This window comes from Ictidomys tridecemlineatus, chromosome 12, assembly GCF_052094955.1.
Source record: "Ictidomys tridecemlineatus isolate mIctTri1 chromosome 12, mIctTri1.hap1, whole genome shotgun sequence".
Lineage (NCBI taxonomy): Eukaryota > Metazoa > Chordata > Mammalia > Rodentia > Sciuridae > Ictidomys > Ictidomys tridecemlineatus.
In genome coordinates this window covers 63,147,515-63,160,043 of record NC_135488.1, presented here as the reverse complement: position 1 = coordinate 63,160,043, position 12,529 = coordinate 63,147,515, and the positions used below count along the sequence as shown (strand labels likewise).

The 12,529-nt window shown below is 48.4% G+C and overlaps 1 protein-coding gene across 20 annotated transcripts in view; it reads left to right on the top strand.

Annotated features, from left to right (window-relative positions):
- Positions 1 to 12,529, top strand: part of Dysf (dysferlin) — a 204,689-nt gene that overhangs the window by 63,198 nt on the left and 128,962 nt on the right. For all 20 annotated transcript variants that reach the window (XM_078029034.1, XM_078029038.1, XM_005322138.5 and 17 more), the window contains 3 exons: positions 2,151 to 2,254; positions 8,947 to 9,015; positions 9,187 to 9,230. In XM_078029034.1, coding sequence (XP_077885160.1) covers positions 2,151 to 2,254; positions 8,947 to 9,015; positions 9,187 to 9,230 — 217 coding nt within the window. The remainder of the gene's footprint in view (positions 1 to 2,150; positions 2,255 to 8,946; positions 9,016 to 9,186; positions 9,231 to 12,529) is intronic.

Here is a 12,529-nt window from a genome sequence, read left to right as displayed (position 1 = left end):
TGGCTGCTGGGCTCCATTCCGGTGTCCCCTGGCTCTTTAGCCACTCTGGAGACCCATTTTCTGGGTTCTCGTCAAGAAAGCAGCGCCATCTCAACACTGCCTGCTCCCAGGTCAGAGGTCAATGATGTGAGGACATCCTCGCTGGCAGAGCCTGGGCAGGAGCTGATGCTGGAGGGTTTGCAGGAGGCCTTCCTGGGACCATTTCTCTATAGATGAAGAATGCTGCTCCCCCAGTGGCTCTTCATCCCCCCATTACCTGGGGCTGTCCGTGTTCTAGCACAGAAAGTCCCACGTTCCAGGAAACTGTTCAGTCCCTAGCAAACTGGGACCTTGGATCACCTGACTTGTGATCATCTCCCACAGCCTCCCAGGAAGGCCCGATTCTCACAGTGGCTGGCCTGGTACTGGTCTCAACCTGTGTATTTAGTAAACCCTGGGGGAATCATACCAAATATTGGGGAGCCATGGGTACCAACCTCAGCTGCACAGTAGAATCACTGGAGTGGCTTAAAGAAAGTACAGTGCCTGCCCCCGCCGCCGCCACTCCCAGCCTTTCAGATTCACTTGGGTTGGGGTAGGGCTCAAAGGCTTCTCAGATGATCCCATCAGGAGCCCATTGTGAGTCACTATTGCAGAGTGTGCCTTAGCTTCATCAAGCCAGTCTTCTCCCCCAGCACTCAGTGAGAACATCTGCAACTTGGGTCCTCACTGACATGTCTTGCATAAAGCTCTTTGAGGGTGTCTGCTTTGATGAGTGACATCCATAAATGAAATGGGTTCCTTCTGTGCACGCTTACTTGGACCAAAACCACAGGGAGGAAGCCTTTGAATAAGGAATGGGAATTCAGTGGCTATTAGAAGACCTGCTTAAAATCATTCTTTACTCATTGGCTGCAGCTGTGTGGAAGAGAGATTAGCAAGCTTCCAGAAGGCAAGGCAAGGAAATGTTTGCTTTTCTTAAGGTGAACTAGCTTTGTGTTGTATTTGCTGCAGTGTTGTTGAAACATAAATAAAAACAAAATAGATGAGTAAACAGCACATGATTATTTGCTAATCGCGGTGACCCGTTATTCATGTCAGCATTAGAGAGTGTATAATCCTTAACTGTTCCTCTCCTCACACTCGTTCATGGCCATGTAAAACATAACGTATAAAACATACTTATACATATGTATGTACATAACACATCTATCCATATATACATGTGCAAATAATCTGGCTAACTCAGTTAAATAATTTGGTTTGAAGTATCATAGATTAAAAACTCTTAAAAGATCTCACCACTTGGGAGCCTGAGGCAGGAGGATCGTAAGTTCAAGGCCAATTTGGGCAGTTTAGAGAGACTTTGTCTCAAAATAAAACATAAAAGGGGCTGAGGATGGAGCACCACTGGGTTCAATCCTCAGTGCTCCAAACACAACGAAGCCAGAATTGACTGATTGGCTAACCTTAGGTAAATTACTCTGCTAATGGAAATAAAGGACAATGTCAACCAGTGTTGTGGCATATACCTGTGATCCCAGGTACTTGGGAGGCTGAGATGGTGACGTGGGTGTGGGTGGCAGGTTCAAGGCCAACCTCAGTACTTGAGAGATTAAATGGGCTGGGGTGTAGCTCAGTGAGGGAGTGCTTGCCGAGCATGCGTGAGACCCTGGGTTTAATCCCCAGCATCAACAAAAACCAAACAGGAAGGGTCACCAGCAATGGGGTATTATAAAAACTTCCAGTCCTCTTTAAGATTGCTTACTATCCTTGGTCATGTAGATCTCGAATCAATCAAGCAGACACTTAAAGACTTGCTCTGCAAACTTCTTTTTTAAGTTTTTTCTTTCTTTTTCTTTTCTTTTCTTTTTTTTTTTTTTGTGGCACTGGGGATTTGAACCCAAGGCTTCATACCCTACCACTGAGCTACACCCCCAGCCCAGAGACCTGCTCTGAAACCTCTTGATGCTGAGGGGAGAGTGGACAAGGTGTCTAGGGCTGAGGCTCTGCAGCAGTCCTCCCTCCTGGGAGCGCCTGGGCTGAGCCCCAGAGGATGGGGCCATAGTGTCTCACTCAGGTCGAGCCGGGGCTTCCTGGAGACGGATGGAGCAGAGTTGGGGTTTGGCATGGGGGATAGCAGGTGGTGATTGGCTTGTCCTTCTGCCCAGTGGATGATGCTGTGATGGACAACGTGAAGCAGATCTTTGGCTTTGACAGTAACAAGAAGAACTTGGTGGACCCCTTTGTGGAAGTCAGCTTTGCAGGGAAAATGGTAAGGAATGAGGGAGGGGGAGGGCTCCTGGAGTGGGGAGAGGGCTGGGCATCCTGCGAACAGGTGTCAGAGAGAACAGGCCAAGGTGAGGTACAGTGGAGTTGTGTGCATAGCGGGCACTGATCCTGGGAAGCACGCCCAGGTCTGACTCACTGGGCCTGCTGCCCACAAGAATGTGGACAGGTCTGCTTGGGGTGTCCAGCCAGACACCGAGGTGTGGATAGACCCAGAGAGGACAGATGGACAATGGATACACTGGTGGAAAATTAAGCAGTTGTGTGGAAAGCAGATGTGAAGGCATATATAGAGAGAAAGCTTTTTAAAGAAAAATGTGGAATGAGCCAGGGGTGGTACACACCCAGGAGGCTGAGGTGGGAGGATCACAAGTTCAAGGCCAACCTGGGCAACTTAGTGAGACCCTGTCTCAAAATAAAATAAATAAAAAGGGGTTCAGGGATGTAGCTGAGTGGTAAAGTGTTCACTTAGCCCTTGTAAGGCCTGGGTTCAAAACATGATCATTCTTAACAGTTGTGGCAGGAGTCGGGCAGGGAAAGACCACTCTGGTGGGCACCCTAGGGATTCTTCACTGCCCAGGGCTAAGGCAGTTACACCTGTCCCCGTCAATTTCTTCCCCTGCCCTTCTCTACACACAGGCAGGTGCCTCCCAGTGTCTATGTCCACCCTGGGCTGCTCCCGGGCTTCAGCCATTGCCTCTGCAGCGGGAACTCTCACAGGTCTCTTTAGCTCTGATTCATCTTTCACCCTCAGCTCTGTTTCTGAACAGCTTTGACTCAGGAGTCATTTTCTCTGCCACCAGCTGCCCCACGTCCGGGAGCCTCCATCTTAACCGGGAATCACCACCCAAGGCAGAACTTGAACATGTGGGCCTGTCTGGACTCCTCCCTCTTCTCTCTCTATCTACAGTAAACATGCCATCTCTAGCTCTTGACCTCCAGAGTTGACCTCAAAGGACCCAGCCTTTCCCTGCATCCCCAGAGCCACTGCCACCTCTTCCCAGGACCACACGACAGTGTTCCCCTGCTGCCATTTTTCCTCACTATGATATTGACCCTTTGGAGACCCTGGCCACTTGTCCAAGTTCTGGATTTCTCTGATTGTTTCTTGCAGGTGTGGCTTAACTTGCTCTGCTGGCTCCTGTACTTTCCGTAAACTGAAAGTTAGGTCTGCAGACTCCATTAGATTCAGATGATGTACGTTGTCAAGAATTCATCATAGACGATGCTCTAAATGTCATGTTGCAACGTGTCAGGAAGCAGTGATGTCAGGCATCAGTGTCATGGGTGATGACACCTTGAACGCTCCATTAAGGGGGTGCCTATGGATCGCCCCCTTGTAAAAGTCAGCACTCCGCAGGCCATAGCCTGGGCTCTGTGAAGGTATCCTATTTCTGATTGTATTCATTTCTGAGTAAATCATTTCCTTGGGGTTGCAGAATGATGATTTTCATTATCATTCCATCTCTCTTTATTAGTTGGCATTTCTCTGTGGAGAAAAGCTTTGATCCCCTTGCCCCTTTGACTATTACAAGGGACCACATTAATTTTATTAATTCAACGTGTTGGAATCTGTCATTGTTGGCTTGACGTACACATGATCCTGAAATTGACTATTTCGAGCCCTTCCATTGGTTCTTCATCCCCAGAGCTAATGCAGAGTCTCAATGAAAACGTTTTGGGTCCCGTGACTCAGGCTTTAAGCTCCTTCAAATGCTGCTGGCAGATCTTAACTCTGGTGCAGGTTTTGGTTTTTGGTTTGGGGTCTGCATCTGATACCCTGGACCTAACCTCAGGAAGGGCTGGGTCAGGATGCCCTTGTGGTCTCTTCTCTCTGCTCTCAATCACCTCCTCATGGACTCTCCCTGCTCTGCTCTGCAGGGAGGAGACAGGAAGCTATGGCTAGGTAGCTTTTGCTCCAAGGACTAGGATCAGTGTTTTCCACTGACAGGTGGAGAAGGTCATGCCAACCGGGGAAATTGTCTTTATTCCATGTTCCCCCATGATAGGGTGCTTCCATGGTGTGACACCCAAGACCAACTTCAACGGCCTGCTTTCCTTAGAGCCAAATCTCAGGAGCTCCTGCTGCTCCCGGGTCTTTTCCAGCCCCACTCCATCTCCCCTGGCCTTTTTTTCCTCTTGATACCAGGGATTGAACCCAAGGGTGTTCCACCACTGAGCTACATTCCCAGCCCCTTTTAAAAAAATATTTTACTTAGAGACAGGTCTTGCTGAGTTGCTTGGGGCCTCACTAAGTTTCTGAGGCTGGCTTTGAACTCGTGATCCTCAGCTTCTCAAGCCACTGGGATTACAGGTGTGCACCACCGCACCCAGCTCCTGGGGCCTTTTGACCCTGGGAGTTTTGCTGGCAAGGTGCAGATGGCCAGGGGAGGTGAGCAGGGGCGGGGCCTGGCTGAGGCCCAGGATTGTACGAAGCCCGGGCAGCTGGGCTTAAGCAAGAAGCTGCAGCCCATGGTCCTTCTCAAAAGGGTGGTGGGAGTTGAAGAATGAGTTTAGGGCTGGGGATGTGGCTCAAGCGGTAGCGTGCTCGCCTGGCATGCGTGCGGCCCGGGTTCGATCCTCAGCACCACATACCAACAAAGATGTTGTGTCCGCCAATAACTAAAAAATAAATATTAAAAATTCTCTCTCTCCCCTCTCTCACTCTCTCTTTAAAAAAAAAAAAAAAGAATGAGTTTATAAGGAAGGGGCCCCTGAAACCTCCCCCTTGATAGTGTCAGCCTGGTCAGCCTCCTCTGTGGTCCTTGATCTTTGTAGCCTCTTCTCTCTGCTCTCAGTCATCTCCTTGTGGACTCTCTCTCCTCTACTCATCCCTCTGTTTGATGATCTTATTGCATCCTAATCTGATAAGTGCTAGGGTTTCCTCCTCTGGTTTTATCCATCTCCTCCTGGACATCTTTGCATTTCCTCTTGTGGGCACAAGGTGGCACTATTACCCAAGATGTGAACGGTTCAGATTTGACCAAGTTACTAAGGTGGATGGTGTGTGGTGTGTGTGTGTGTGTGTGTGTGTGTGTGTGTGTGTGTGTGTGTGTGCGCACGCGCGCGTGTGTACTTCATATATGGGAAAAGGCAAGGGGAGGTACTTGTAGGGAAGGGGTGGAGGTTCAGAAATTTTTTTCTAAATTAAAAAATATAGCCCATTACTTATTAAAAAGAAGAGTTGAAAAAAAATCAGAGAACAGGAAAATGAAGCAAAACCCACACCCAACCCATATTTTATTTCTGTGTCCCTCACCATCCCAGAGATAACCATGTTTCACCTAGGATCTGCCTGTGTTTCTTTCTGGTATGTTTTCCTGTTGATTTTCCCTTCCCTTCTCCTCTTCCCCCAGATGGATATTGGTTGCTGAGGTCCCGCAAGGTGCTGGCTCTGCCTCTTTCTTTCATCTTGTAGATGTGGCCTTTTTAAAAAAAATATGTTTAGTACCACTTCATAATTTTTGCATAATTATGCCTTTTTTTTTTTGGTGATTTTACTTTAAATTGGTTCCCAAGCCCAGTGCTGTAGTGGTGTCTGGTGCAGAAGGGCAGAGGTAGGTGAACTGGCCTTTGTTCACGCCCCCAGGCACACATCCCAGTGGCTCTTTCAGAGGGAGCCTCCAAGGGTTGAAGTGTTTGCTGTGGAAGAGGCTCAGGCCTCCTCAGGGTGAGGCTGAATGCCCCGAGTGCAAGAAGCGCAGTGTAGACAGGGCTGTCAGCTATGGTATTTTGAGAGTCCTTTCTTTTAAAAAACTGAATTAGGTAATACCTCTACGTAGGAACATTCCATCTCTTCTGTTACCTACCTATCATTTCCCTGTCTCTCTGTACCCATTCAACACTACTCATTTCCTCCTTGCAAAGGAAACCTTTGTAGCTAGTTTCTTTTATATTATTTGGGTTTCATTATGCATATAGAAGTAAACATGACTGTAGATTTTTATCTTTTACTCTTCTAATATAAATGGCTGCACATTAGACTCATGGCTCTGCAGCTTGCTTTTTCTATATATTATTTCTAATAATATATAGCTTGGACATTATTTCATGTCTGTGCATTGAGAGGTCCTCATTCTTTTTCAGAACTGTGTAGTACTCTATTGGGTGAATGGACCGTAATTTATTTAACCTGTCCTCTTTTGGATACCTGGGTTGTTCAGAATCCTTGCTAGTCCAAGCCATTCTGTGTTGAATAACCTCACATGTATGTCATTCTTCCCATGTACATGCACTTCTGTGGGATAAATGTCTAGAGGTAGAATTGACAGGTCAAAGAAAATATGTACTTGTAATTTAGATAGGTAGTGGCCAATTGCCTCCTAGAAGTATCAAGCTATTTCATTTTCCTACCAGCAAAATGTGAGCGTGCAGTTTCCCAACAGTGGGTTGTCAGATTATAGAGAATTTTATAATCCGATGATGAGAAATTGTATCTCATTGGTTTTATTTGTGGTTCTTCTATGATGAATGAGGTTGAACATCTTTTTAAAGATTTTTTAATTTGTTTTAATTTGTTATACATTACAATAGACTGATATATATATAATGAATTAATTATATATATATATATGTACATATATATAATGGAGTATCATTTCTCATTCTTCTGGTTGTACATGATGTAGAATCCCACCAGTCATATAATTATGTATGTACATAGGGTAAAAATGTCTGATTCTTTCTACTATCCTTCCTACCCCCATACCCCCTCCCCTTCCTTCACTCCCCTCTACCTAATCTGAAGTAACTCTATTCTTCCCTAGCCCCTCCCCTCATTGTGAATCCACATCTGCATAACAGAGAAAACATTCGGCTTTTGTTTTTTGGGGATTGGCTTATTATTGGCATGATATTCTCCAGCTCCATTCATTTACCTGCAAATGCCATAATTTCATTCTTCTTTAAGGTTGAGTAATATTCCGTTGTGTGTGTGGACACACACACATCCCACAACTTTTTAATCCATTCATCTGTTGAAGGCACCTAGGTTGATTCCATAGTAAAATCAAGAATCAATAAATGGGATGGATTCCAACTAAAAAGTTTCTTCTCAGCAAAGGAAATAATCAATAACGTAAAGAGAGAGCATTCAGAATGGCAGAAAATCTTTACCACCTGCACCTCAGACAGAGCACTAATCTCCAGGATACATAAAGAACTAAAAAAACTTAACACCAGAAAAACAAATCACCCAATCAATAAATGGGCCAAGGAACTGAACAGACACTTCACAGAAGAAGAAATACAATCGATCAACACATAAATGAAAAAATTGTTCACCATCTCTAGCAATCAGAGAAATGCAAATCAAAACTACTTTAAGATTCCATCTCACCCCAGTCAGAATGGCAATTATCAAGAATATAAGCAACAATAAACGTTGGTGAGGATGTGGGGAAAAGGCACACTCATACATTGCTGGTGGGACTGCAAATTGGTGCAACCATTATGGAAAGCAGTGTGGAGAGTCCTCAGAAAACTTGGAATGGAACCACCATTTGACCCAGCTACCCCACTCCTCGGTTTATTCCCAAAGGACTTACAATGAGCACACTACAGTGATGCAGTCACATCAACATTTATAGCAGCTCAATTCACAATAGCTAAACTATGAACATCTTTTAATGCTTCGCTGCCTGTGGTGTCTCCGTTCCTGTGAACTGTTTCATTTCTTGCCCACTGTTCCACAGCTGCTCTCTCATCTTTCCCTCCTCCTCCCTCTCTTTGCTAACACAAGGCCCAAAGTCTGGCACCCACCCCTTCCCCCAGCCCCACACAGCCTTTGCTTGAGCTCGTTTTACAGCAGGGAGGAAGGTGGGGCAGGGGTTGGCACTGGGTGGATGAGGGATGGAGAAAAAGCCCTCACTCTGGGGATCTGAAGTCCCTGATCTAACTCAGATGCTCATTAAATGAGATAATGCACATAAAATGCAGTGCTTAGCACGCTACATGGTCTATAGGAAATGCTCTGAAAAGGCTTGCTGGTTATTTTTATGTGCAGAACATGCAAACCCACCAGGATCTACTTATTTGAAACTGAGTCTTTACCTGCTGTGTCTGTGTGTGGCTACAGCCTGGGGCTGGACAAAGGGCCTGGTGCTCCCCATAGACCATGTGAGCTAAAGGCTTAGATCTTTTTCTGTTCCTGTTAGGATTCTTGTTTGGGACAAGCCTTGTCTTTAGGGCAGGGCTGGTCCGAGACAGACTGTGACTTATAGGGTTTAGATCTTCACTGAATTTTGTTTCACTCTCAGATGCAGGTGCAGGGCCCTGGCCCCCTTCCTGTCCCTCCCCCACCTCTGATCTCCACTCCCTTCCAAAGTGGAGAGTCATGTGGTCTGATGGGCAAAGGGAGGAGGGGTGCCTTGGACTATGGAGGCCTCTGGGATTCAGGGACCCCACATTTAGGATCACATCCATAATGAGAGGTACAAAAGGAGGATTTCCAGCCAGAGGTATGAGTTCAGGGTGGAAGGCTGTGCCATTCAGGCAGCTCACCCAGCTCCTAGCTCTGGGTTGGACCTCCCGCTGAATTTTGTCTATGTCTGAGTCCACTGTCTTAAGCCCAGGCCTAAGGGCAGTCAGCGTGGCGGAAAGTGGCCGCTGGCTGGGGTGGTCCCTGAGGGATCCCAGAGTCCCGTGGAGCTCAGTGCCCCTGTCCTCTGTGTCTCCCAGCTCTGCAGCAAGATCCTGGAGAAGACGGCCAACCCCCAGTGGAACCAGCATGTCACGGTGCCCGCCATGGTGAGCCTCCATCTGCCGCCCACTGACCCTCCCCAGGAGGCCCTGGGACTTGGGGAGGTCCAGGCCCCCGTCCTCTCCAGCCTCCTGCGGCTTCCTGGTCTTCTGTGTGGAGGAGGGGATGTCACTGTCTTCAAAGGACTACTCTCAACACGCCTCTTTTTCCCTCCTCAGTTTCCCTCCATGTGTGAAAAAATGAGGATCCGCGTGGTGGACTGGTGAGCTCCAAGCGGGAGTTCTAGAAGGGGCCGCCCTGAGGGCCACGGAGGCCCTGGGTTTCATTCAGCCTGGTCTGAGTGAAATGTGGTCTGTGCAGAGTGAGGGGGTGCAGGGCTGGTGGTTTGGGGACGCCGGCCCGCTGCTTGCCCACCATGTCTGTCCTGGTAGCAGATAAAGAGGGCACAGCCAGGGAGGCTGAGGGGGCTCCACCTCTGGGGACCGAGGGCTGGGAGGCTCCTGGGGAAGGTGGCCATCCATGACCTGGTGGGAGAGAGGGGTTTCATATGTCCGTGGTGACAGCGTTTCAGGGAGCAGAGGGTCGTCCACTGAGGCCTGGGAACCCAGAGAGCAGAGCTTCTGGGAGCATGGGCTATTGTCCACCAATGGGGTGGAACAGGTCAGTTTCCAGGATAGGGAATTGGGCCAGTGGCCTGAGCAGAGACAGCACTGCAGGTGTGGAGCAGGTGAGGACAAGAGCTCACGGGCATCTTAGAGAAATCTTAGCATCTCACACTCATTGAGCACCTGGCAAGCACTTCACGTGCACCATTTCCCCTGACCCTTGACTCAGTGATGGGGTCCTACTTCACGTGGCAGGGAATAGATTGGGAAAGACGGAGTGACCTGCTTGAGGGGACAGCGGGAACGTAGTAGAGGTCAGAGGTGAACCCCAGCCTGCATCTTTAACCACTAGGCCACACTGCCTCCTGCAATGTCAAGCTGATCCCTTTCACGCTTGAGGGGGACGTTCAGGGTCCATCTATGCAATCTTTAGGATACCAGGCTTTCCATAAAGAGAGCTGTCCTTTCTCTGCCCCCAAAAGTCTTGGCCGTGTGGTTCCCTGGCATGCTCTTCTTTGGTCCCAGGCCCATGACACCCCCAACCAGCAGGATAATGAGAGACCAGGGAAAAACCCCCAGGCCACAGAGCCATTAAAGTGTGTGCCAGTTCCCCAGGCCTAAAGAAAACAGCTTGTGAGAATTAGAGGGAAGGGAGCAACGGGGTGGTGGAGGTGGGGGGGGGGGAACGAGGGAGAGGTCCCCAGGCTGTGACCGCGGGTATGTGCCGTGGGGAAGCGGTTTGGAGAGACCCACTTTACATCCCCAGAGCGATCCTTGCATTTCAGCTGGCGACGTGTGTGTTGTGCTGCCCGGGGCGGCTGGCGGTGCGTGCCTGGGCCCGTGTGTGCATGTGCTCGCGTGTGGATGCGGTTGTGCCCTGTGCCGTGGATGTGCTGGCCCGACTCCATGGGAGCCGTGTCAGAGGCATCGGCATACTGTACAATCCAAACACATTACCGAATCTGGTGGTTGCGTCTCTGGTTTGGGTTGAAGTGGCATTTTTATTGTGAGTCTATTTTCAGACTCGCTGTATTTTCCAAAAGCAACCCCAAGCCCCAAACCCCAACTCTTGGCCAGAAAGCATTCCTCTGTTACATGTTCCTGTCCTGAAAAGTGCTTTCTTCCCAGAAAACAGATAAACTTTTGTAATTACCTGAATCCTGGAAATATGATACAGTCCATATGGCCTTTTCTCTGAAACTTAATCTTCCTTTCAATTCTTTAAAAATTCCTTTTTTGTTTCATTAAAATAAAAAAAAAGTCCCCAAAGCCACTCCCCACCACCATAAAAACAACCTCTCTCCTCCCATTCTCCTTCCTTCCTCGCCTGATTCAGAAAATCCAACTCAGAGGTCAGAAACCCAGTTCTTTTCCACGAGCTGGTATTTTCTGGGGCTGGGCGGGACAGCAGTTCAAGGATGCCATCCGCTGTCAGGTATCTGTGTCGATAATCTCAAGGAAATTCTCCTTTTCCAGTTCTTGCGCCTGTCCCTCACCAGAACAGTGATGCAGATTTGTGCTGACAGGTCACTCTTCCTCACGCAGCCCCTTTGTCCTGATGGAAAAATTTCAAAATGGGAGTTGAATCACCTTCCTGAGAAATACGAAGAGGAAGAAAGGGATCAGCAGAAATCCCTATCTCATGGGGATTTAAAAAGAAGAATAAAACCACCAGGCTCAGGTGTCTTTTGTAATGGAGCTGGGATGTACCCTCTCCAGATGCCACCCATGGCCAAACTTCACCTAGCAAGGAAAGAGGGCGTAGAAGAGGGATTGAAGGTGCACCGGAGAAACTTCCTGAAGGTCATACATAGGTCTTGCTCAGCCCAGTGTTTCTCAACCTCAGCAGATTGACCTTTGGGGCTGATAGTCCTTCACGATGGAGGTTGTTCAGTTTGCTGTAGGCTGACTAGGAACATCCCTGGCTTTACCCTGTAGGTGCTGGGAAGCACCCGCTTCTCACTCCCAAACTTAGCCAAATGTTCTCTGTGGGATCAAAACGACTAGGTTTAGAACCTCAAGTCCAACCTGCTAAGGAAGCAGCAAGTGGCTACAACCAACTTGGTTTCCATGTCAGAAATGTCAGGCCCCAAATCAAATATTGGCCATCTCTGGAAATGAATTAACTTTTTCAACCTCAGTATCCTTAGCCTGAAGTCGAGGTGAATTGTAGTACCTACCTCATGGGGCAGATGTGAGGATTAATGAGCTAGATCACATGATGGGTTGAGCACTGTGCTTGGCTTAGTAGTGGCTGAGTAAGGCTTAAATGTTAGCTGTCATTTTTATTGTTATCAAGGGAGGAGGCGGGCATAGGGTTCAGGAGAGTCTGCACAGGAGGTCACTGGCTAATGGAGTGATCGGTTACTCTCCTACCCACAGTCCTCTACGCTTCGTGGGAAGCGTGACTGGCTCCTTCCTTGCCAAGGAGCCACGTGAGCCACAGCAGGAGCACCAGAGCAGGCATCAGGACACCAGGCCTGGCTCTGTTCCTCCTTGCTGGGCTGACCTTGGGGAAGTACCTGCCCAGCTCCAAGCCTGGGTCCTGGTTATACAACAGACATGAAGATGAAAGTACTTGTTTCTTAGGGCTGTTGCAAACTCCTGGAAAGTAAAGATCAAAAGCACTTGGTCACATGGAAAGTCACACACAAAAGGGAACCATGCATTGGCACTGGCTGATTCAAGATGGTGGCCTTGGAGTTAGTGTTTCCTGGTCTTCTCCTTGAACTTGTTATTTCTTTAGCTGCTGAAGTCTCAGCTCTGTCTGGGAATCTTGCTTTTTAGCAGCCTCCTGATGGCTCACCCTCCCTGCCTTCCGCCTCCTCCCTGTCAACCTGAGGGGTCCAGGCTGCTGGCTGAGCTGGTTGGCTGCTGAGATACCAATGGTTGGCAAGACAGACTCTTTCCCTCTAGGGGGCAGCTGTAGTGATTTCTATCCAATCTCTTCTTCTTT